Source organism: Equus przewalskii, chromosome 32 (assembly GCF_037783145.1).
Source record: "Equus przewalskii isolate Varuska chromosome 32, EquPr2, whole genome shotgun sequence".
In the NCBI taxonomy this organism is placed as follows: domain Eukaryota; kingdom Metazoa; phylum Chordata; class Mammalia; order Perissodactyla; family Equidae; genus Equus; species Equus przewalskii.
In genome coordinates, this window is record NC_091862.1 from 15,216,097 (window position 1) to 15,243,111 (window position 27,015).

At 36.6% G+C, this 27,015-nt stretch overlaps 1 protein-coding gene across 13 annotated transcripts in view; it reads right to left on the reverse strand.

Moving 5' to 3' along the window:
* ESR1 (estrogen receptor 1) overlaps window positions 1-27,015 on the reverse strand; it is a 345,943-nt gene that overhangs the window by 135,490 nt on the left and 183,438 nt on the right. For all 13 annotated transcript variants that reach the window (XM_070603027.1, XM_070603031.1, XM_070603022.1 and 10 more), the window contains one exon: window positions 5,341-5,676. In XM_070603027.1, coding sequence (XP_070459128.1) covers window positions 5,341-5,676 — 336 coding nt within the window. The remainder of the gene's footprint in view (window positions 1-5,340; window positions 5,677-27,015) is intronic.

The window sequence follows — 27,015 nt, forward strand, 5'->3', positions numbered from 1 at the left end:
ATCCCAGGAGGAGAAGAGAAAGGGGAAGAAAGCTTATTCAAAGAAATAATGGCTGAAAACTTCCCTAGTCTGAGGAAAGAATTCACATCCATATCCCAGAAGCCCAGAGGGATCCAAATAAAATGAATCCAAAGAAACTCATACCAAGACATGTTATAATTAAATTGTTAAAAGTTAAGGACAAGGAGAGAATCTTAAAAGCAGCAAGAGAAAAACAACTTGTTACATACAATTGAACCCCTATAAGACTATCAGCAGATTTTTCAGTAGAAACTCTTTAGACCAGATGGAAGTGAGATGATATATTTAAAGTGCTGGAAGAAAAAAATTGCCAACCAAGAATACTCTACCTAGCAAAGTTGTCCTTCAGAATTGAAAGAGAGAGAAAGAATTTACAGACAAGTAAAAGCTGAAGGAGTTCATCACTACTAGACCAGCCTTACAAGAAATGTTCAAGGGAATTCTACAAGTTGAAACGAAAGGATGCAATCAGCAACAGCAAAACGTATGAAAGTATAAATCTCACTCGTGAAGGTAAATATATAGTTAAGTTCAGAATACTCTAATGTTGTAATGTTGGTGGGTAAATCACTTACAAATCTGGTATGAATGCTAAAATATAAAAGTATAAAAATAACTATAACAATAAATTGTTAATGGATACATAAGGTAAAGAGATGTAAATTGTGACATTAAAAACATAAAGGGGAGGGATAAAAATGTAGAGCTTCAGCATGTGGTGTTCAAAGTTATTGGCTTAAAATAGACTGTTATAAATAAGATATTTATGTAAGCTTCATGGTAACCACAAAGCAGAAATCTATAGTAGGTACAGAAGATAGAGCAAAAAAACCTCTAAGCATACTACTACAGAAAAATCATCATGTCACAAAGGAAGAAAGTGAGAGACAAGAAGAAGAACAAAGGAATCACATAACAGCCAGAAAACAATTAACAAAATGGCAATAGTAAGTCCATATCTATGAATAATTAATTTAAATGTAAATGTACTAAATTCTCTAATCAAAAGACACAGAGTGGCTGAATGGATAAAAATAAGACCTATCTATATGCTGCCTACAAGAGACTCACTTCAGCTATAAGGTCACACAGAAATTGAAAAAAAGTGGGGAAAAGAAGAAACTAGAACATTATCTTGTACCATACACCAAAATCAACTCAAAATGGATTAAGGACTTGAATATAGACTTGAAACAGTAAAACTCCTAGAACGAATCATAGCAGGTAAGCTCCTTGACATCAGTCTTGATGATGACTTTTCTAGATTTGATGCCAAAAGCAAAGGCAACAAAAGCAAAAACCAACAAATGGGACTACATCAAACTAAAAACCTTCTGCAGAGCAAAGGAAACCATCTACAAAATGAAAAAGCAACCTACCAAATGGGAAAAAATATTTGCAAATCATGTATCTGATTAAGGAGTTAACATCCAAAATACGTAAAGAACTCATACAACTCAATAGCAAAAAATAAACTATCTGATTAAAAAATAAACTGAATATACATTTTTCCAAAGAAGACATGCAGATGGCCAACAAGTACATGAAAAGGTGCTCAACATCACTAATCATCAGGAAAATTCAAATCAAAACACAAATGAGATAGCACCTCACACCTATTAGAATGTCATCAAAAAGGAAATAATAAGTGTTGGTGAGGATGTGGAGAAAAGAGAACCCCTTTGCACTGTCAGTAGGAATGCACACTGGTGCAGACACTATGGAAAACAGTCTGAAGGTTCCTCAAAAAATTAAAACTAGAGGGGCCAGCCCGGTAGCACAGTGGTTAAGTTCACACATTCTGCTTCGGTGGCCCAGGGTTCGCCAGTTCGGATACTGGACACAGACCTATGCACCGCTTATGAAGCCATGCTGTGGCAGGCAGCCCACATATAAAGTAGAGGAAGATGGGCATGAATGTTAGCTGAGGGCCAATCTTCTTCAGCAAAAAGGGGAGGATTAGTGGTGGATGTTAGCTCAGGATTAATCCTCCTCAAAAAAATAAAAATAAAACTAGAACTACCACATGATCCAGCAATTTCACTTTCAGGTATATAACCAAAGTAAATGAAAACAGGATATGGAAGAGATAGCTGCACTCCTAGGTACACTGCAACATTATTCACAATAGCCAAGATTTAGAAACAACCTAAATGTCTGTCAACAGATAAATGGATAAGGAAGATGTGGTGGTTACACATAGAAGGGAATATTCAGCCATGAGAAAAAAAAAAAACTCTTGCCATTTGTGACAACATGGATGGATCTTCAGGGCATTATACTAAGTGAAATAAGCCAGACAAAGAAGATTAATACTGGATGGTAGCACTTTTATGTGGAATCTAAAAAGAAGTACAACTCAGAGAAACAGAGAGTAGAAAAGTGGTTGCCAGGGGCTGGCGGATGGGGGAAATAGGGAGAGATTGGTAAAAAGGTACAAACTTTCAGTTATAAGATGAATAAACTCTGAGGATCTAATGTGAAATATGGCGACTATAGTTGACAACATTGTGTTGGATAATTGAAATTTGCTAAGAGAGTAGAATTTAAATGTCCTCACCAAAAAAAGATAAACGTGTGAGGTGACGGATGTGCTAATTAATTAGATAGGAGGAATCCTTTCACGGTGGATACATATATCAAATCACCATGATGTACACTGCAAGTATCTTAGAACTTCATCTGTCAGTTATTCCTCAATAAAGCTAAAATTTAAAAACTGAAGTCAATTCACAATTTCTGTTCTGTTGATAGCCATTCTGAAGATTATCCAAATGTCCCATGCTGGCTTTTGTATCATCTAGCTTATTCCAGGTACTTCTAGATCTGGCTTTCGTGCTCTTTTTCTTGCTAATGATGTCTCCTATTCCTTCTTTTTAAAATTACTACCATTATTATTCTCTATTACCACATAAATGTAATATTGTCTATATTAGATTTTCAATGTGGGCTATTTTTTTAAATGACAGATGATATGTGGATATATGAAAGCTTTTCAAAATGTGACTTTGTCCATTTTTCTGAAAAGCTTGATAGTCATCTTCAAGGTTTTTCCAGGAGACGTTTTTCTTCCCTCATTTTTCATCTTTTTGAAATCAATGACTAATTTTATTCTACTTGGTCATACAAGGAGGCTTTTGATTTATAACAGCTGTATTCCTATAGTACACACCCACGCACATATGTAATTTCAATCTTTTTTTAAAAAACCATCAAGCAACAAGATATAGTTTGGCCCAAGGATTTTAGAATTACTCAAGTCTTTTAAACTAACATAATCAAATTATAGAGTGGTTTTGCTACACATCTCATTACCATAACTGTGTTTAGTTCTGGGTTTAACAATGAGATGACTAGGCAAGGACATGGCATTTTCCTTCTCCTGATTTCTGCCTCCATTTTATTCTTAAATTTGGAAGATTGTTACCATGAATTCATCAGCCACTGGTAACATATTTGAGCTTAAATCCAGTTGTTTCAATTTTTTCAATTTGTTTCAAAGTTTTTCAAGTTGTTTCAATTGTTTTCAAGTTGTTTCAAATTTTTATAATTACAAAAACGTCATGATAGGAATCTATTGATATGTATAAGAAATAGACATCTGAGTTCAGCAATGCTCTGGAACTAATATCATCAAGACTTCTTGAGGGAAAATATACACTTATAGGACAAAAAAACTTAGCAACCAAAAGTTAGTTCTCAGGGATATGGCCATTAGTTGTCATTTGTTTGTTTTTTTCTCTTCTCCCAAAGCATTTTTTTAAAAAAGGCATGGGGCTTGCCTGGTTGCCTAGTGGTTAGGTTCTGCATGCTCCACTTTGGCAGCCTGGATTTGGTTCCCAGGTGTGGACCTACACCATTCATCAGTGGTCACGCTACAGCAGCGACCCACATACAAAATAGATGAACACTGATGACAGATGTTATCTCAGGGCCAATCTTCCTCAAGCAAAAAGAGGGAGATGGGCAACAGATGTTAGCTTAGGGTGAATCTTCCTCAGCAAAAAAAAGAAAGGCTATAACAAACATAAAGATAAAACCTACAACCACGTTACATTTAGATTCCAATATTTGCCTATCATAGATCTGCTTCACATGAGAATGCTAACATAGGTAAGAGCTCAATAAAACTCTCAATTGCAAAGATAGCTAGGAGTTTTTACTTGTCAGTTGGACTAACCCTGAAAATCTAAATATGCCTGTTAGTCTCCATGTTTCCATATAACCCAATCTCCACTACCCAAATGGATGCCCTCTTCCAAGTCTGGATCACAACATCCTTATTCAAATGACCACATGTTTTTATGTTAATATATGCAAATACATGAAGTAGTCTCTAAGGCCAGATATATGTTCACTTGGCCTATAACAGATTGGTGAACTTTGAAATACAAGTACAACACTCCACATTTATTTGGTTTAATAAAAAATCCCATGCTTCATGGGTAATAATTAATATCACCTATTAAAAGAAACCAGATGAGAAGCTCTCTGTCTAAATCCATTACTCATTTGATCTATAAGCCCAGAAAAAAGATCTAACTTCCTCTTGCGTTGGCTCATCTATGTTAGCTCCTGAATGGACATGTTGGGGGATGGAGAAGGTCATTTTCTAGTCTTGTTTCCATAATAACTAGAGTTCTCCGCAAACAAAGAGACCAACAGTCAAGTTTTATAGGAACTTCAGGTCTGAGAGAATCAACTGAAGGACCAAGTGTCATTTCAGCCACCATATCTTTCTACAAACTCCTCTCAGGGATGAGAAACTAATTTATTTTTCTACTGTATTACCTTTCTCATAAAATATTAAGAATAGATGGTTGAGTAATAATTAGAATTCAATAAAGAATGAAACGATGGAAAGAACCCTTCTATTATCTCTTTAGTTCATAAATACCTTAAAAGAAAATACGTTAAGGTAAAACTGTTTATTAATAATTGAGGTGTTTTGAACAAAAGTCCTCAATATTAAAAATTTGTAGAGCACAGATCTAGTGTCAAAAATTCCTGACACTGTGAACATATAATATTAAATGCATTTATTATGTAGTGTCCATCCCAGACTTTTTGGAGAATGAGTTAAAAATAAATAATGTCAGGTTAAAGACTTTAACCTTCTAGATTTTGATTTTAAAACATCATTTCTTAATTTCCAGGAGAATTACAGTGTATTGATACTGAAAATTAACAAATTGTGGTGTAACCTTGAAACCAATTAGATAACAAGTTGTCGTTTCCCACTATTTCTCCCACGACATCACAATTAGTTCATGAATATCTATTGCCTCTTAAAATAAAAGTTGAGCTTTGTATTCTTACCTGGCACTCTCTTTGCCCAGTTGATCATGTGAACCAGCTCCCTGTCTGCGAGGTTGGTTAGCAAACCCATCATGGAAGCCTCGTTAAATGGTCTGGTGGCATCGTACTCGGAATAGAGGACGGGGGGCTCGGCATCCAACAAGGCACTGATCATCTGCTCGGCTGTCAGGGACAAGACGGGGCTGTTCTTCTTCGTGTGTTTAATCAACAGAGGGCTTGGCCAAAAGTTGGCAGGCCTCCTGTCTCCAGAGGGCCCCGCTTCATTCCTGCCCTCCCCATCATCTCTCTGGCGCTTGTGTTTCAACATTCTCCCTCCTCTTCGGTCTTTCCGTATCCCTGAGAATACAGATTAAAAAAACCAGTTTTTTTTTTTCAAGTAAACTTTCATACTAAAACCATCATCAATGCTAATAGCCTTTATTTTCTTTAAAGAAATACTTTGGTGCACCAGTAAGGTGGTAAGAGTTTAACAACCAGCTGTCCAAGAAGGGGGGAAAAAAGGCTTTGATTTACAGTATTTACCAATTTCCATGGTGTAAATACCACCACCACGGCAAATTTCAAGCTACTTGTCTAACATCAAGCGGCTTATAAAACTCCTGAAAATTTAACAATAGGCTTTTGTGAGACAGCACAAGCTGGGTCTGACAAACCATTTGTGAGTGTGCGCATTTGTGTGTGTGTGTGTGCGCGTAACAGATGCTATAAAAAGAACATAATTATAAAAATTAGTTATTCTTGCCATATGGCGTAGCATCAAAGACTGTTTTTGCGATGAATATTCTTTTAATAGTAAATTTAAAAAGCATCTTAAAAAAGCATTTCGTAAACATCTTTATCATCCAATTAGACCTCTTCAGGGAAGACATTAAAGAGAAATAACTTCTCCGACATGTCTCTGACAGCCCCTAGATCCCACGGGTGCTCAGCAAGTCTTTCACTGCTACTAAGCTGTACCCCATCACCTCAGGAATCGACCCAAGAACCTCAAGCAGTTTACTTGGTTCTAAGATTTTCACAAATGTGGTTCTCTTTTCCTAATATAAAAATTTTTAAATCGTTGAAAATAATTTCCCTCCACAGGTTTACCCAGCTGTGGTTCTCACTAACTAAATTACAGGCGGGAGGGAGAACCCCATCTCTTTGGTAGTGATTCTTTTGGGTTTCAGCTCAGCATCTTAATCTGGAAAAGGACAGGCTGTGGTGCTGAAGCATATCGGCCAAAACAAATACTTAAAAAGACAAAAATTAATACAAGCTTCTATATTTTGAAAAATGTCAATCTTTCCAAGATAGGTTAGACAGCAAGAGGTCTTAGATTTATAAGAAAGTAATCATCATTTTGGTAAAAAGTTAATACAATGATGTTTTCTGTTAAAGACACGAGATGTAAACACTCTTTATAACGTATCCCCGGTTCTACCACTTTACAACAAATGAATAATTAATGTCAGAACTTTGCTCTATTTTTTAATAATTTGTCAAGGAATTTGGACAAGTGTATGGCTATGAAGTTTCTATACATAACTTTTATTCTTTTAGGTCTAGATTATATTTATTAGATGACACTTTAAAAATATAATGAAGCCACAGACCCTTCCTATCTGTTCAGTACTAAAAGAAGCATTTCCCAGAACTCAGAATAAGTAATAATAGCAAAGATTATTTTCACTAATGCCCACTGAGCACTCACCATGTGTTTTAAGCACTTTATATCCAATTGACAACTAATTTAGTCCTCACAATGATCTTGTAAGGTAAATATTGGGGAACTCCTACTTAGAGAGGTTAATGAACTTATGCAAGACCATTATCTATTAAGTATGACTTGAGATCCTGGCTCTAAAATGAAGATTTTTTCCTTTCAGCTAACGGAGTTTTAAAGTTTTATCCATTGTCGATAAAGTAGACAAATTGAAGGGCACGTAGAAGTAAACTAGATCAGATGAGAAGAACAGTTGCATCTGAACTGCCACTGTCTTTAGTCAGGCATTTCAACTATTAATGAGATTATAATATCTGAATGAAGGGAAACGACACTCACGCTCTAGTCTCAGCTCATCAGAGCACATCTGGAGCAGCACACTCATTGCTGAATGCTGTACATATAAGGAAAACAAATCTATTCAGATTAGAGTAGCAAGGATGGTGAAGGGGCATGAAATCAGGCAACACAGAGAACAGCTGAGGAGCTAAGAGGGGTTAGCCTAGAGAAAGGAAGACTCAGAGGAAACAAGAGCATCCTTCTCAGATGGGCTGTTATGGTCTCAGATGGTGCTATGGTCTGAATGTTTGTGTCTCGCCAAAATTCATCTGTTGAAAGCTAACCGCCAATGTGATGGTAGCTGGAGGTGGGGCCTTTAGGAGGTGATTAAGTCAGGAGGGTGGAGCCCTTATAAATGGAATTAGTGTCCTTATAAGAAAAGCCTAGAGAGCTAGCTAGCTCTCTTTACCATGTGAGGACTTGAGAAGACAGCTGTCTGCAAGCCAGGAAGCAGCCCCTCACCAGACACTGGCTCTGCCAGCACCTCGGTCTTGGACTTCCCAACCTCCAAAACTGTGAAAAATGAACGTTTGTTGGTTAAGCTACCCAGTCTATGGTATTTCTGTTACAGCAGCCGAAACTGACTAAGAGAGATGGGTTCAACTTGCTCTTTATGAGCCCAAATGACAAAATAGAAGAAATATATGGAAACCATGAGTAGTTAGAGTTCAGTATAAGGAAGCAGTTTGTAATAATCAAAGCTGACAACAAAGATAGAATCTGCTACTGAAGGAAATGATGCACTGGATAACTGGAGGTTTCCAAGAATAGGCTAGATGAAGGCTTTACTAGGATGTTGCCAAAGGACTCAATTATCCAGTGAGCATCCACACTGGGTGTCCTTCAACACACCTTCCATCCTGAGCCTGTATGACTCCGTTGTCTTCCATTTAAAATGTAAGACCAGTAGCCTTGGAATGAGAACCAGAAAAAGAAGATCAAGAGCAAAGAATTCCTTTAGGTTCACATTTCTTAGGAAATTCTGAGGTCAGGATTTTGAGAGGGTGAATTCTGATTGGTGTTTACCTACTTTTGGTGGAGACTGGGTTTAAAAAGTGCATTGTTTGTCCATATTAGTCAGTGTATTACTCAAATACAATTCCTCTCCCTACTCTACAACTTTAGAACGAGATCGAGAATGTGAATAGATCTCACAGGCAAGCTGCAGCAGCAACTTCAACCTTTTAAGATCAGCCCTACAGGGAAATATAAAAGCAACTGATTTGACTAAAGAAGAAATGGTTAAAGGTGATATTGTTTTTCCCTACGGAGTTACTTGATTACAACCAAAAACAAGCATTTTACTTTTTAAAAATAGAGCTTATGCTTTCTATTATAAATGTAATTTATCTTCCTTTTAAAAGATTTCAAAGATAAAGACAAGTAGATAGAAGGTTAATCAAACAATACAAAACACAGTATTACCACCCACTTTCAAAGGTCCAAGAAGTCACAATGCAGACAATCTGATTTCCAGAAGGAGAATTTTAGACTCAATTCAGGTGCTAGTGGTGGCAGTTATCAAAAATTGTTTAGCAAAGTCTTTGTTCAATGGTAAAAAGTTGTTCAATGCATATAATGTATATGTACAGATGATGCAGTGCTAAACAAACACAGATCACGTTACCCTCCGTCAGGTTCTCAGCTTGGAGGGAGAAAGACATTAATCAAAAGTCATTCAGTGTTTGTTGAATGAATCAATGATTTGCCCAAAACACTATAGAAGAGACGAAGTGACGCAAGGAGGAGACAAAGCAAGCTTCTCAAAGAGAGGAAGTTACATTTGAGCCAAATCACGAAATTTCCTTTCTTGGAGAAATTTAGAAGCAAAGTACTTCGATGGCTCAGGTGTAGCACTACTTACAGCGGTGAGTTGAATCACCATGCCTCTTTGAGTCCCACAGAGGTGTGATTCAGGTTGTTGAACACAAGACAAAAGTGGCCACAGTTTGAGATGTAGAACAATAAAATATAAGTGGAGAGATCAAGGAGAAAGTTGAATATTCATGAAATCGAAACCATAAACTAGTCATTAGCGAAAGGTAGACTCAATTAGCATTAACAAATATTTTCTCTAATTTGCCCCCAAATGTACTCTGTTTTTCAAATGCCAAAGTCCCTACAAAATGTACAAACAGAAAAAAATAGAAAATTGTATGTATGATGTGGCCAACTGCAAGTGATAGAATCCCAGGGCATGGCTTAATGAGGAAGGCATCCTTTTCTATTTATAAGCAGTAAATGTCACGTTACCAGTGACATACCAGTGTGCTCACCATTGACAATATTGCACAAACATTTTACAGTAGTTCAAAACAAAAATCTACCTGGAATTGAGCAGAAGAAGGTAAAAAACGGCCCAGCTTCTACTTCTATTTTAACCTGGGTTAAATGACAACTGCAGATCAGAGCCAATGATTACAGGCTGTGTCTCTATGGAACATACAGTCAGTTCTTAATTATACAGAGTGATGTGGCCTAAGGAGTGGCATGCATAATGGAAAGCCAAAGATGAAATTTAAAACTCATTCTCTGCTCCCTACCAAGACATTTTACAGAACTATCTGCAGAGCAGCAACATAGATTGACAGGTATTTTACTTAAGCTCACTTCCCTTGATCCAACTTACTGTAACGATCTGTGAAAAAAACAAGACGGAACTATCACTTCACAAAGCAGAGGGAAAAAAACAATTAGCTTAGCTCATGCAAATACGAAACAGGCAGCCTCTTGACAGTCAAGATGTTTATTTGTAGCAAATAGCATTTTGGCTTGGAATGCCATACAAACAAGACTGCATTGTCATTCACTACATGAAAATGTCACTTTTCAGAATGGTTGAGCAAAATATTCAGCGGCATAATACAGATGTCATGCAATGGATATGCTAGTGTGCACACATTATTAGCTCTCCAATATGTCACTGATTAGACAATACTTGTGTCAAAGAAAAGTTCTTTACACTCCCTTAATAAATTTTAAGCTTAGGAAATTCAAGCATGACCCACTGGTTTCACATGAGGGATTGAGAAAACAAACTCTCTCTCATGCAGCAAGCCCGCCATTAGTGCGAAATGCCACCAGTTTCAATTTTATCCCCTTGGGTTAAGCCTGCTCTAACATCCTCGTCACACTGTGGTAAGGATTTAGAGAGGTTAAGTATAGAATCTCCACTTAGTAACATTCAAAGTAAATCTGAGTGATTCTTATCCAAAGGAAGTGTGCATTTAAGGGAATTTATTAAACTAATAAACACTGGCAATTGGAATGAAAATGAAGGGGAGAGAGGGGGTGCACAGGGTACTCTCTAGATAAGGCAGGTTATAAGGAATCTCTTCCGAGGCTGCCTGGGATCTGGGAGGTATGCTGCGAGGCAGAAGAGGGACTGAGACCCGACAAGGAGAAGGGCTGAAGACATAGCAGTTGGCCAGCAATCATATCCTCGCACTAAAACAAAAAGATCTGTCTTAATGTGCCAAACTAGATGTTTTGAAAGACTACTTCTAATTACTTTAGAGTTTAATTGTTCTTTTTTTTTTTCATTCTTTATATTCTTTGGCTTGGCCATTGTATCTCAGGAAAAATTAATATACTATCTGAATATTCATTAATTAATGGAATTCACTGGATTATGGGCTTCTAATGAATTCTACTTTTTAAATTTCTTTTCTGAAATGATCTTTTTTCTTCTTAATATCCTACACCACTACAAAAAACTAGTACCTCAGTAAAGTTATTTTTTCAGTTCCCTCAGACTATTTTCATGTATTATTAAATATTTCAAACATTTGCATAATCACCTTTCTTTTCTTTCTCAACAATTCCACATTATTCATGAGGTTTTAAGAAGCCAGACAAAGATATATACTAAAAGCTTTTTAATTCAACACACTGAAGAAAACAGAAGTGCTGAGTAGTGAAGAATTAAACAAAGAACTAATAAAACTTGTTCCAGAAAAACTCTCCTGCAACAATTCTGATGCTTTCCCTTCAAATACTAGAAATAAATCCCATAAGGTAGGAAGTGCTATAGTCCCCCATTTAACAAAGAATGGTTAGAATAACTATCACGCCCGAGGTCATACCAAAGGCAGCACACATACTTGAATCTAGGTCAATTATGTTGTTATGGATTGTTATTAATAGTGTTATAGCCTCTAAGTGCATCAAGTCAAGAGACAATGAATTATCCAGCTCATTTAAAGGTACTTAATGCTCTTTCCCTCCTTTCACATCTAACAAATCACTACATCTTAGTATTTCCTCACATATCTCTTCCTTTAGTCCCTTCCTTTCTATCTTCACTGCCACCATCCTAGTTGATACCCCTATCCCTTCCTGTCTAGATCAACAGCAGTAGCTCCTAATTTGCGTCCTTCCCTACCTTCAATCTCCCTTCCAATCCAATTTATTGGAGATTGATTCATCTCCATTACACACCCATTTTATCTTGTTACTGTGTGTCTAAATCCATAAAAAATTCCTTAGCCTACAGCAGGAGTTGTTGAATTATGCCCAAGACTCAAGAGTTCTAAGGGGGTGTCAGAGATGGTGTAGTTGGGCCTTCTGGAGCCCCCATTCCCCCCATTTGTCTAAAGTAACTATGTTTATATATATATATATATGTGTTTTATCTTGGGATTAGAGAAATAACTTATTTTTGAAAGTGTTGACCAGTTTTATTTTAAATTTTAAAAACCACTGACCTACCAAACAAAATAAAATCATTAAGATTTGTGAATTTCTACAAATAATAGCTTTCAAACCTATCTTTACAAATCCCCTCGACAAACCTTTATTTTTATGAAACAAGGTAGGGTCTGTGCCACTTTTTTAATACTTCCCAACATCACCACCTTGCGCTCTTTCTACCCTTCTTATACCAGCCTCCAAAGCCCAAGTAAAATCTCATCTCATCCATAGTCAATCTTGGACCCCACCGCAGTCTAGCGGCTCTACCTCTTTCTGTTCTTTCCTATGCCATTCATTGGACAACTATCATGGGTTACCTTTTACGTTTAATTACACCTGAGTTTCCCTCCCTGAGCTATGGCCTGGAACTTCTCTCCAGGCAAGAAGCTGGAGCAACTGTAGAGCTCACCTCATTTATTTTCTCTTTCCCAAGAAACATTGCCCCACACTGCCTGATATCCAAGGTTTAAAAACAGTTGTTTCACATATTTTACACAGCTTTTTTTCTTAGATATTTCTGGTGGGAGGCAACATAGTTAGAACTGAAAGCAAAACAGACAAATCTACTATTATAGTTGGAAACTTCATCATCTCTCTGTCAATAACTGATAGTTCAAGTAGGCAGAAAATCAGTATGGATAGAGTTGACCTCAACAACATTATCAATCAACTTGATCTAATTGTTATTCATAGAATATTCCATCAGACAACAGATAAATACACATTATTCTCAAGCTCCAATGGAACATTCACCAAGACAGACCACATTATGGGCTATAAAAATACCCTTAACAAATTTTAAAAATGGAAATAATACAAAGTATGCTCTCAGACCAGAATGGAAATTAACTAGAAATCAATAATAGAAAGATACCTGGAAAAATCCCAAATATTTGGAGAAATTAAACAACACACTTTCAAAGAGCATATGGGTCAAAGAAGTAGTCTCCATAGAAATTTTAAAATACTTTGAACTAAATGAAAATAAAACATTAAAATTTGTGAGATGTAGAAAAAACAGTGCTTAGAGGAAAACTTATAGCATTAAATGCATATACTAGATAAGAAGAAAAATATATCAATAACCTAAGCTTCCACCTTTGGAAACTAGAGAAAGAACATCAAGTTAAGCCTAAAGCAAGCAGAAGAGAAATAATAAAAATTAGGGCAGAAATTAACAAAATTGAAAACAGGAACACAATAAACAAAAATCAAAACTGGTTCTTTGAAAAGATCAATAAAATTGATAAATTTCTAACCAGGATAATTAAAAAAAAAGGAAAGACACAAATTACCAAAATCATAAATGAAAGAGAAATCACCATCACTGGTCCCAGGGACATTAAAAGGTTATAAAGGAACACCAGGAACAACTCTATGCCCATAAATCTGATCATTTAGATGAAATGGATCAATTACTTGAAAGACACAAACGACCAAAACTTATACAAGGAGAAACAAATAACCTGAACATCCCTGTATCTATAAAATAAATTGAATCAATAATTAATTTCCTTCCAAAAGAGAAATCACCAGGCCCAGGTGGTTTCATGAGTTAGTTCTAAAAAATATATAAGAAAGAAACCATGCTAATTTTCTATGGCCTCTTTCAGAAAACAAAAGCAGAGGAAACACTTCCTAACTCGTTCTGAGTCCAACACTAACGTAATACCAAAAATCAGATAAAGACATCACAAGAAAGGAAAACTACAGACCAACATTTCTCCTAAGCATTGGCACAAAAATCCTCAACAAAATATCAGCAAGTCAAATCCAACAATTTATAAAAAGAAATTATGCACCATGACCAAATGGGATTTATCCAGATATGTAAGGCAAGTCCAACATCTGAAAATAAAAGCATGTAATCCACCACATCAACAGAGAAAACAGGAAGTCATGTGACCACATCAATAGACACATAAAAAGCATTTGACAAAATCCAATACCCATTCATGATTAAAAAAAAAAAAAGCCTCTTAGCAAAGTAAGAATAGTGAATAATTTCATCAATTTGTTGAAAGACATCTACAAAAAAACCTACAGCTAACATCATCCTTAACTGTGAAAAACTGGAGGCTTTCCCCATAAATTCAGGAGCAAGGCAAGGATGTCCTCTTTCAACCTCCTACTCAACATTGTACTGGAAATTCTAGCAGATATAATAAGACAAGAAAAGAAAAGAAAAGGTATACAGATTTTAAAGGAAGAAATAAAACTGTTTCTATTTGCAGATGACATGATTGTCTATGCAGAAAATCCCAATGAATTGAGGGAAAAAAACCTCCTGGAAGTAATAAATGATTATATCAAGATTATAAGATACAAGGTTATTACACAAAAGTCAATTTCTTTCCTTTATATCAGCAATGAACAATTGGAATTTGAAATTTTAAAAACAATACCGCTTACAATAGTACATGAAATGAAACACTAAAGTGTAAGTCAACAAAATACGTACAGGACCTACATGTAGAAAACTATAAAACACTGAAAAAAACCAAACACTATCTTAAAAAACTTAAGAGATATTCTATGCTCACAGATTGGAAGTTCAATATTGTTCATGTTCATATTGTTCAATATTATCAGATGTCAATTGTTCCCAACTTAATCTACAGATTCAGTGCAATCCCAAAGTCCCAGGAACTTATTTTTCAGACATTGACAAACTGATTCTAGAGTTTAAATGGAAAGGCAAAAGACCTAGAGCAGCCTTTAATACTGAAGAAGAGCTGACATACTGAAGAAATTGGAGGACTCACGCTACCTGATTTCAAGACTTGCTATAAAGCCTACAGCAATAAAAGACAGCATGGTATTAGTGAAATTTAGCATTAAATGCATATACTAGATAAGAAGAAAAATATATCAATAACCTAAGCTTCCACCTTTGGAAACTAGAGAAAGAACATCAGAATAGACAGGTAGACCAGTGGGCCAGAATAATGAGTCTGGAAATAGAACTACAGACATACAGTCAACTGATCTTTGACTAAAGAGAAAAGGTAATAAATGGAGAAAAGATAGTTTTTTCAATAAATTTTGCTGGAACAACTGGACATCCACATGCAAGAAGAAGAAATTATACACAAACCTTATACTTTACACAAAAATTAATTCAAAGTAGATCATTGACCTAAATGATAAGGAGAAACTATAAAAACTTCATGAAGAAAATATAGGAAAAATTCTACATGATCTTGAGTTTGTTGATAAGTTTTTAAACACAACACCAATAGCACAATCCATGAAAAAGGAATATTAATAAGTTGGACTTCATTAAAATGAAAACTTTTACTCTGAAAAAACACTGTTAAAAGAATGAAAAGACAAGCCACAGACTGCGAGGAAATATTTGGGAAATATATATTAAATAAAAGACTTGTAATGAAAATATGAAAGCACTCAAAACTCAACAAGAAAAACAATTTTAAAATGGGCAAAAAGATGTAAACCAACACTTCACCAAAAAACATATACAGTTTGTAAAAAAGCAGATGAAAAGATGTTCAATATCACTTGTCATTAGGGAATTGCAAACTAAAACCACAGGGAAGTATCACTACATATCTATTAAAATGGCTAAAATCCAAAACACAGATAACACCAAGTGCTGACAAGAATGTAGAGCAATGGAAACTCTCATTCATTGCTGCTAAGAATGCAAAATGATACAGCTACTTTGGAAGACAGGTTGGCACTTTCTTATGATGCTAAACACAGTCTTACCACATGATCCAGTGATTATGCTCCTAGATATTCATCCAAGATTTGAAAACTTACATCCACACAAAAACCTTCATGCAAATGTTTATGACATCTTTATTCATAACTTCCTTAAACTGGAAACAACCAAGATGTCCTTCATAGGTGAATGGATAAGTAGAACAGTGGTACATCCATACAATTAAATACTATTCAGTGATAAAAAGAAATAAGCTACCAAACTATGAAAAGGTATGGATGAAATTTAAATGCATGTTGCTAAGTAAAGCAGCCAGTCTAAAAAAGTTATATACTATATGATTCCTCCTTTTTTTTAAAGATTAGCACCTGAGCCAACATCTGCTGCCAATCTTTTTATTTTTCTTCTCCCCAAAGCCCCTGAGTACATAGCTGATATTCAAGCTTAGGTCCTTCTGGCTCTGCTATGTGGGATGCTGCCTCAGCATGGCTTGATGAGCGGTGCTAGGTCCACGCCCAGGATCCAAATAGGAGAAACCCTGGGCCGCCAAAGCAGAGAGCACGAACTTAACCACTCAGCCACAGGGCCAGCCCTATGATTCCATTATATGACATTCTAGAAAAGACAAAACTATAGAAATGTTTGAAGAGATCAGAGGTTGCCAGGGGTTTAAGGCAGGAGGGAGAGGTCGAATAGGGGAAACACAAGAGATTTTACAGGGTAGAAAAACTATTCTGGATTACGGTAATAGATACTATTCTATTTTACAGTAACTGTGTTACTGTAATGATGAATATAAGACATTAAGTATTTTTCAAAATCATTAACGTTTTACAGGACAGAGAATAAACCTAATGTATGCAAATCTTAAAAATCGTTTAGGAAGTCAGAGGATTCCAGGATGCGCTGCAGAATGTCACAAAAGAATCCAAATGCATGAAACAACCTCACTGAAGGAAGTAAGGAAATAAAATGCTAACTTAAGTAATTTGGAAATAGGTGGAGTCTATAAGAGGAAAGGCAACAGGAACTGTGCATAGACACTGTACTCTAGCTGATAAAGTTGTTAACAATTGTGAAACCACTATATAGGTATATCGGAAAATAAATAATTAAGTAAATGAAAGGCAGATGGTGGGAGCTAGGTTTCACACTGTTGGAGTAGGAAGTGACAGGTAAATAAAAGAAAGCTAGAATGATCGATCCATGCTATAATGATTAGAGTTGCAGACATCAGTATATATTCATGTTTAGCTTAACACAGATACAGATGGTCGCATATAAAAATATTTATAGATATGTGTACATACGTGAGGTAGTATACACACATACATCTCCTTGCATTGTCAGCTTAGAGGGCCTAGAAGTAACAACACTCCAGTAACAACAAGTACATCTATTGTCTGGATCTTGGTTTCCAACAAGAGAACCATGACTCCATGGAGAAATGGCTAATTTTAGGACTGGGGCAGGAAATATACAAGATGAGTCTGAACCATCTTGTAGTGACAGAAAGTGCTCAGAAAAAAAATCGCACCATAATAGGTGTACGTCAAAGGGATAAAAGAGTCAACGGAAAGAGCTCCCAATGCCAAAGCCAAAATAAATAAAATAGTGTTATATCATACCCTCAAACAAACATCCATGAGCCTGCATGGAAAGAAACAAATGATTGAATAAATAAGTTACTGGAGGAGAACAGACAATTCCAAATAATTTATGTAGATTCTCCACCCTTAAGGAAGGGGAGCATAATTCCCAGCTCCTTAAGTATGAGCTGCCCACGACGACTTCCTTCCAAAGAGGACTGTATGGAAAGGGAGAAGAAAAGAGTAACTTCACAGCACAGAAAGCTAACAAATACTGCCTCGAGCCGGGTGATCAGGGTTAACGTCAACAGGGATGAGACACATTAACAGCACATACCCCCGACATGATGTGATGACAATGGCAGTTTACCTCTGTGGTCTCCCTCTCAAAAACACATTAACCCCCAGTCTAACGATGAGAAAAACATTCGATAAATCCAACTTGAGAGACATTCTATAAAATATCTGGCCAGGAATCCTCAAAACTGTCAAGGTCATCAAAAACAAATAAAGTCTCAGAAACTATCAGAAGAGATGCCTAAGAAAACATAACTACTAAATATAATGTATCCTGATGGGATCCTGGAACAGAAAAAGGACATTAGGCCAAAAAACTTAGGAAACCTGAATTAATTATGGACTGCAGTTAATAATAAAATTTCAATATTGGTACATTAATTGTGATGAGAGAACCAAATAATGTAAGATATCAACAAGAGAGGAAACTGGGTGTGGGGTATACAAGAATTCTCTGTACCATCTTTGCAATAATTCCATAAATCTAAAACTAACCTAAAATAAAAAGTTTACTTTTAAAACATCAAGGGCAAAACATTGAGCGAGAAATATTTTTATCTCATACAAAAATTAATTTTATGCTTCCCCTACATTGTTTGGAATAACTAGTCATGGCCATTTACACTGCTCTGTTGGAGGACAGCTGAGTCACCCTACCTGAGAGTTTGAGTCAAATATAATTCTATAATAATGATCGCACTGTATATGGAGAAGACCATGAAGTGGGTCAAGAGGAAAAATTAAGGCTGTCAGAAAAACCGACCTGTAAATCGAAACTCCCAAGATTGTATCTTTGCTGCTTAAACAGTTCTCATCTCTAGCTTCAGGATGCAGAATGAGCTTTGTAATTGGGCACATAAATATAACCCTGTTGTAGCTTTCTATCTTTTCCTAAAATATAGAGATAGAGGAAGACACAGAGAGAGAGAGAGTGATAGAGATACAAATACAGATAGAGGTAGGTCTGCCTAGATGGTTCTTCCTCCTTCATGCGCCCTCTCCATTCTCTTGCCTACTTAACTCCTGTTCAACTCTTTGAGTCCAGTCAAACGTCCCTTCTGCAGGGAAACTTTCTCCAATCCTGCATACTAAATCTATCAAACAACTGCTATTTTCATAGCACCCAATGCTTCTCCTTCATAGCACTTATCAAAACTACAACTAAATATCAGCTAACTTCTTAATGTTTAAATGATTGGTAATCCCAAACCGATTACAAGGATGGGGTCAACATGTTCAACATGGAGTCAACATTTTATAACCTCTGAACTTAACACAATGTCATAGTGGGCCTCAGTTAATATTTATTGAATGTATGAATACAGCATGGTTATTATCATTTTCAGATCTAACCCAAAAAAGTTCTAAGACCACTAAAAGACCTACTGCAGTAAAATTGGCTCCCAGATATTTAATTACATGACTCCAAAAACTACAAGTATTTAAGGAGCGTACATGCAAGCCTAGCTCTATTGGGCACTAAGTTTTTCTTTAAACAAAAAAGAAAAACCAAACATGTTGCTGAGTCTCAGAAACGTGTCACATTTTTATCCTTAACAATGAACATAACACAAGTTTAAATTATAAGCTTCTCCGATGAAGGGAGTGAAACTATGACAACAAAGTATCAAAGACTACTCAGTTACAAACCACATGAGAGCAGAGACTACATCCGTCTTGTTTACCATTAGACGTAATTATCTGTTAGACTTAAACACACATGTCAGTTGAATACACAAATGTCTTGGTATGACCCAAAATCATACTGAATATATTAATAACACAAGTTTGATATATTAAAAACATCCTGGCCACTATCAGTTGTTGCAATTTTATTATGGCAGTCCTCAAAATAAGTCTTTCTGGTGAGGCAACACACTCCATAGAATCAATTTAAATAACAGAAATCTTAAATAAACTGCTAAATAAGAGAAGTTAGGATCAGTCTTTCTGCATTAAATCACCTGACTCAAGTTTGTAACCTAATTAGCCTACGATCTAATTTTATGGCTTGATCCCTTTGTCCCCTCTCCAACATTTTTTGTCTCATTATCTTATATAACTTTGGAATAAACCTGTTAGTAGTGGGGAGAAGATTGTGGACATGATACCAATAGGATTCATATTAGTTCAGTTTTCTTTAAAAGTAACTATTACCAACTCTTCTGCCACACTACTATCACAACCACCAGTTAACTTCAATTGACCCAGGTGCTGTTTACCAACTAACTTGTCCTTCTCTCTCAGCCCAGCAGCCTATCTACCATCTCCTCAATAATCTTCTGTATTCATGAGTAACCGCAATATCCCATGGTGTCATCTGCCAGCACCCAAATTCAAATACACTGGAAAGTTCTTTTAACACTAGGGTCTTTGGGGTGATTAACCATTGTGAATCAATCGTCCTTGATGAAGCTACTTGGGTACAGATGAGCAGTGATTCCTCCTGGAGGTACAAAGGGCACATCTTCCCCCTCTCCTCCTAAAGTAGAACCACATTCCAGCTGTTCTAATTGTTCCACTTGCATAGGAGTAACTAGGGTGCACCACAGTGGCCAATCACGTTTTCCAAGCCCATTCTGTGCTCTCCTTCATCCCAGACCTCAGAGCTAGGTTCCTCTTTGCTGTGACAATAGGAACTCAACAGTGATGGAGGGGAGCAGCTGCAGGACGACAACCGAAGGAAATTTCATTGATATGCTGTCAGCCCTGCCTGGTCATGCCTGTTCCATCACAGAGCGTGTGCTACATGTTTACAACAACTCAAGTCTCTGCCCTGTCGAGCTGGAGTTGTCTGACCAAAAGAGCACTTGATAAATACACACTGCAGAATGACACAGTGAATCTTCTCTGCAATTTGTATGTATTTATGTTCACAATCAGGAAAACAAAATCCATATATGTTATTGTTTGTCAAATTAATTTTTCTGCAAAGTGAGCACACAGAGAATATGAGTCTCCCCTCTTTGCAGGATCATATTGGAAAATCATAATTTTCTTTGGTAATATTTGTTTTAAATTTAATTTAAGAAGGGATCACATCTTTCCTGCTCTGCCTTGCTGCTGTACTGTTCAAATAATGTTCCCCATGGAAACTGAAGGCAACAAAGAGGTAGACCTCATATAAGAATGCACTGTTTTGGGATCTTCCCAGAAGTCTAGGCAGGGAGTGCCAAGAATGGGAAGTCAATCACAGGTTAATCGCATGCCAAATCATACTGCTTTATCCCAGCACCACAACCAAGAGTTAAGGTCCAACTCAAGTAAGGAGTAAGTAACAACCACACATGTTCTCAATGACATTTGTTTTGACTTAAAAGTATAATGTTCACTCTTAAAACTACTGTGCATTTTAATAATTCTGCTAATAAAACCTTGTTTCTAGTGGCAGCTGTAGCAGGCTCTTCTATAAGAATCTGATTTATTAATAACAAAATTTATGGGGTGAGGAGAAAAGCAATACATATTTTTCTTGCCTGGCTTCATTTCTCTGTAATATCTTGGTGATGAGTCTCCTGCTGGCAGGCATTCTGTAGCCAAGAGGAATAAATACAACACCGAGGTTCAGCCTGTGAAGTTTTCTCTTTTTTCTCCCATTCCTTCTCAGTTCTGCAACTCAGACCTGCAGTTTTCCTTCTCCCAATTGTAAAAGACTTTGCCTGCCCGCCTTCCCATGGGTATCTTCACTGTCTCATGCTGATGAGTACAGAGTTGGGTACAAATAAAGTCCCTGTTGTCTTTAATTTTGTCATGGATGAGTCTTCCCAGGCTCGCTTGAGTCACCAACACCCAATTACATTCTCTTGGACAAGAAGTGCCTGCCAGTACGACAGTCATCACGCAACAATCCTACCATTGGATCGCAAAGTAGTTCACCCCAGCTGGGAATTTAACGAATCATCAAATGGGTGCATGGCATATTTCTTGAGGCTTAAAAGGGGTTATCTGTTTGTATGAACTCTCATTTGTGAACTCCATCACCTTAAACATATCAAAGATCTTTGATATGCCCTATTGGACTGAAGGCCAGTGCTGGGAAAATTAGAGGCTCAATAAATACATTTTAAACGACAAATTTATGTCCTTATCTTGGGGGCTAACAGAAACCACTGGGGCCCCTTTCCTAAAATATTGGTCTGTGCAAGTACTAATACTAGGAAATGACCAAATTGAGAATTATCAAGAGCCTTAATGATCACAAAGTTCTACTACCCTTACTATGATAGAAAGCTCAGCAGAAGGAAATAGCTCATTCTTATCACTGATATATCAGGAGCAAGTCTTTCTCACCATACTTATGCCAAAGGAGTCTTCTATTGCCCCAAGCTAGAAAATTCCTCTGTGAAACATGCTAGATTTAAAAGTTTTTAACAATAAGCACTAACTCTTTGTATTTTCCTCTAGACTTAACTCCGTGCCTTGCAAATAAATTAGCTTTCCTAAGTAACAATCAATGAATGTTTCCTATACTGAGTTGGACCAGTGCCTTTCAAAGAAGACAACATCCCACTGAGGGCAGCAGTATTACCCCAAGGCCAGCCTCTCCTCTGTAAAATCCCTATTTTTCTTTTCTCTGACTATATTTCAGTATTAGCGACTCCTTATTCAATCCAAACAAAGTAGGACATTTCTTATACTGTGGTTTATTCCTGAATATCAAATATCTCACTCCATCTGATTTGAATTCCATTATTCACTCTCACAAGTTTTTATCCACTTTTCAGAAAAATTAATGCATCTTGATGCAGGCAGCATGTCCACATCTGTTTATTTCACCAAATACCAACTGCATCCTTTGCTTACAATTGCCAGAGCAGAAATTGTATTGAAAATATCTTAAACAAACTTGTTTATCAAACGTCAAATGCTAAATATATACTGCTGCAGAATACTTGTCCTTCAGTGGGACGATACTTAGCAACCTGACATAACTATTGGTTTTCTATAAAACCTAGATATTACTGCTGGAGATAGGAGAAGAGAGAGAAAAAGAGGCCTTCAGTCAAAATGCAAAAGCTGATGTCAGAGATGTCTACAACAGTTAGGGTAGCAGAAGAAATTTCAAAACAAGCTGGCCACAACACCCTTAAATCCAGACAAGATACATATGTAACCTTAAGAAAAAATCTGTAAAAACGTTCAAGACTTAGGTAACTCATCAAGTATGGCTAACAATCCAATCATAAGTCGAATTTGAAGAGCAAGGTCCATTTCATCATTCGATTCTTTGAAGTCCTAATACTTTGTAAAGATAATTAAGTGGCTTCCTGGCCTTGTATTTATTGTACCTGTATCCATTTCTAAAAGCCATTCATTCTGCCCGGGTTCAGTAGAAATCAGAAGTTATGATAAAGGATAAAGGATTGAGAATCAGAATGAAGATTACTACTTAAATGAAAAAAAAATGCTCCTATTGCTATAATTTCAAAGAAAACTTCTTAGAATTTATTCATAGCTCATGAAATCATAAATAGTTAGTATATGTTCCAAAGGGAGATACACATGGAGAATTAATAAGCAGATTCCAAGCTTTCTTGGTAATGAAAGGGTTTCTGCCAAGGCATGCTTCCCCTTCTGGAATAACACAGGAAGACTTAGCCCTTTTTCACAATGGCTAGTGCCGCATACATACCAACTTCATCAATTGTTTTGATTCTTGACAATTAGTAAGTGTACACCTCTTTTAAGCTTTACTATATTTTTGGAAATGGTTATGGTATGTAAGGTATATTTTTATTATGATTGTAAACAATATGAAAATATCCTGTTTAAATTGGCAAGGCTTTGAAACAATTAAGAAAGAAGCTACTTGAGTTGAACACATGGACTTTTACGTTTATTCACAAGGATCTCAGTGTCTAAGACGTCTAGCCTTTCAGAAGACGCTTGTGTGATCATTAAGTTAAGGAAAACTGCCTGAATGATCTGACCAGGGAAAAGGTAGAAGAAATTCTTTCAAGCCAGGTGATAGACTTGCTTTGTAACTGAATTCGAAAGATTTTTAAAAGCTAGAAAGAATAGTTAGTTGAGATTTGATCAGATGAGAAATTCAATCTAATTTCTTTAGGGCTGATACCAAGGTTTGAGTTGGTAGATGAAGTGAGAGAGCGAGTTGAGTTACCCACGTAGTACATTTATGCAATAATGATCAAAGGAAAGCGGCTCTTATGAAAATGGTTCTTTCTAGGCTGAAGTTCGCCTATCCTGAATTCAAAGTAGAAGTGTCCATTTTTTGTAAGGAAGAGAATTGTCATCACAGAAAGCTATTGTACTATGTTCTGTGGAGGATACTTTACATATCTCTTCATGAAACATTTGAGATATTAACCCCCATTTTACAAGTGAAAGGCTCAGAGAAGTTATGATGGCTTAGCCCAAAGACACACAATTAGGCACTGACAAAAAATTAGAACTGCAGACTGCTCATCCGGATATCCGTGCCCTTTCCCCTGCTATTCCATCCCCAATACTAGAATGATTTGTCAAATTTCTGATAAAAAGGTGATTTGCCTTATGCGCTTGTTGACCCTGTGCATGGGATATGCAGATTCTCCTTGTTATTTCTTGATATTATATTCAATGTAAGCTATTTCATTTCAATTTTACTGAGCATAATGCAGTCACCTGAATATGCTAGAAAATTCTTTACAGTACCTGATGACTTTTAACTCATTCAGAATTTACACATTCAGGGTGATTCAGCAGGATGGAAAGTGAGTTCAGTCAATAAGCAGCTACATTTTAAATACGGCAATATATAGATGATGAAGTCAAAAGGAGACTGCAGTCTTTTTTTTAATGAAAAAGTAGACACAAGTACAAAGGCCAATCTGAGAAACTCAAAGAAATTGTGCGCCCTGAATTGCAGAGAATGGAGCAGAGTAAAAAGTTCCCTATAGTAGACAGAAGAAAAAGGAGAAAATTGGCTCACTGAAAATGATGGGGGAATTGGAGACAGGGATAAGGAAATGACAGTTATTTTTCTCATGATTTTAAAGTGAAGGAATAGAACACAGAGCTCCCGAAACTAAAGATTTTCTTTTTCAGGGAGAAAGCACACAAAGACCACACACAGTGGAGGCAAGAAAAATTTTAAGTTTTGATGAAATGTCCTAAACAAAAACAAAAGAATAAGAGGGGGAAAAAAGTTTCTAAAGATGCTACTTTGAAAACTACAAGATAATCGCAACTTTTAAAAAGGAATCATTTTTGAACTAAGGACCTGATTGTTAAAATAATTTTCTGGTAATTTGGTGATGCTTATAATTTTTAGCTCGCTAAGTAAAAAGAAGAGCTTATATACGTTATTTTTCTTAATAACAGTACAATTTTACAAAATCTAAGACATCACACTGAAAAGGATTCAGCCTTCTTTGGAAGAAGAAAATTAAAACTGAAGATATATGGATGAAAATGGGAAAAAAGATTACTTTGGTTACTAGGTCCTATCAGAAATAAGTTGTTCTACTTAATCTTCATAGGTATTCTAACAGAATAAACTTCTTAGAGTTACTATCTGTATATTATAAGCTAATAATTCCAATTATTGAATACTATAACTAGCTTATCTGCCAAAGATATTAGTTGAACTGTCATTTTAATAATTCTTTTTTGTACCAGCAAGTGTCATTATTCAAAATAGGGTGACACTTAACAGAATGAACTTGTTAAAAATAAAGTATATGCATCTACAAAATCTTAATTATAATTACATAGTCATTTGTGATCATTTTCAATAGTTCTTGGCAAAGACAAATGAGCATAATGAGTTCCGTTAATAGACTGAGGTGTTCTGTTTACGTGCGGGGGAGGGACTTAACAAAAGTGTCGGAAGTAGCAGGAGGGCACACCAAGTGAAATGCTAGGGAGAGGTGAAAATCTGCACCACCATGTGAGCAGAGGCATCATGTAACAAATGAGATTGCAATTTATTGGAGAAAGTGATTCTCACCGGAAGTCAGGAAATACTCAGCTGGCAAAATGGCTACTCTTAGCTTTTAGCCTTTTAATAAGTGGAAAATTATATTAAGGTCGATATTCTCCTCCTCCTAATGTTCCTGTTATCGTAAGAGCCTGCAGTATTGGCTTGTTATGATGTTTATATTGATGTACTATTGGAGCATGAGACCTGTCCTTCCTTGGATTTCACAAATGTCATGGTACAAGGTAAGGATTGACACGATGTTTTCCTTTGGTGGGATTAGAAACCTTGAGACTATTTTCGCCAGCTGTTCACCTCTTCCATAAAACAATACAGATTTCAGAGGGGATAACCTCTGTGATTAAATTGTTTTTAAATGGCACACGCAACAAAAACAAGTTAGGGACTGGGTGAGATGCTGCTATAAACTCTCATAAGGGAGATAAGCAAATCATATGAAATCAAATCAGTCCTTCACTTAAATTAACCAAAATTCATTTCAACTGAATTCAAAAATTAAAGGATTCATAAACCAAGTTCCAAATGCAATGTAAGATGTAGCATCTACCACCACACAGATCCTTTGGGTTTTCTGTTCTGCTGTACCCTCCCTCTTTACATCTCCAATTTGATGTTTCCCAACTGTTAGCACAGCTCGAAGGAATTCTCTGTGGTGATGGAAATGTTCTACAGCTGAGCTGTACGATATGGTAGCCACTAGCCACTTGTCGCTACTGAGCACTTGAATGTGGCTAGTGCAACGGAGGAATTGTAACTATAATATTATTTCATTTTTTTTTAAGATTTTATTTTTTTCCTTTTTCTCCCCAAAGCCCCCCGGTACATAGTTGTATATTCTTCGTTGCGGGTCCTTCTAGTTGTGGCATGTGGGACGCTGCCTCAGCGTGGTTTGATGAGCAGTGCCATGTCCACACCCAGGATTGGTGTGTGGTGGGCCACTTGCAGCAGAGCGCGCAAACTTAACCACTCAGCCACGGGGCTTCATTTAAGCTTAACTGGCCACAAGTGGCTAGTGGCTACCTATTGGGCCATGTAGTAGACCAATGTGCCACAACTAAGTAATATCTGATGATGCTTAACAGTGCTCAGGGATAACAAATACAGCCATCTCAGTGGGGCTCAACTCTGATGCACATTAGAATCATCTGGGGGAGTTTTGAAAACAATTCTGAGACCCTCCCTCAGAGAGTCTAACCTAATCGATTTGGGGAGGGGCAATGGCAATACTGCTATTGCAATCTCGACGTCAGAACAATAAATGAGCCTAAGAAAGGAAGATGCTCCCAGGACCAGAGTTTCTGGCACTGCATTCATCGTACATCACTCGTGGAGGCAGCTGTGAGCAGGGAGGGAGGTCTTTCCAGAGTCAGAGCAGGTTACAAAGTGAGATTGCACAGTTTTGAAGCCTCTGGTTGATTGTTAG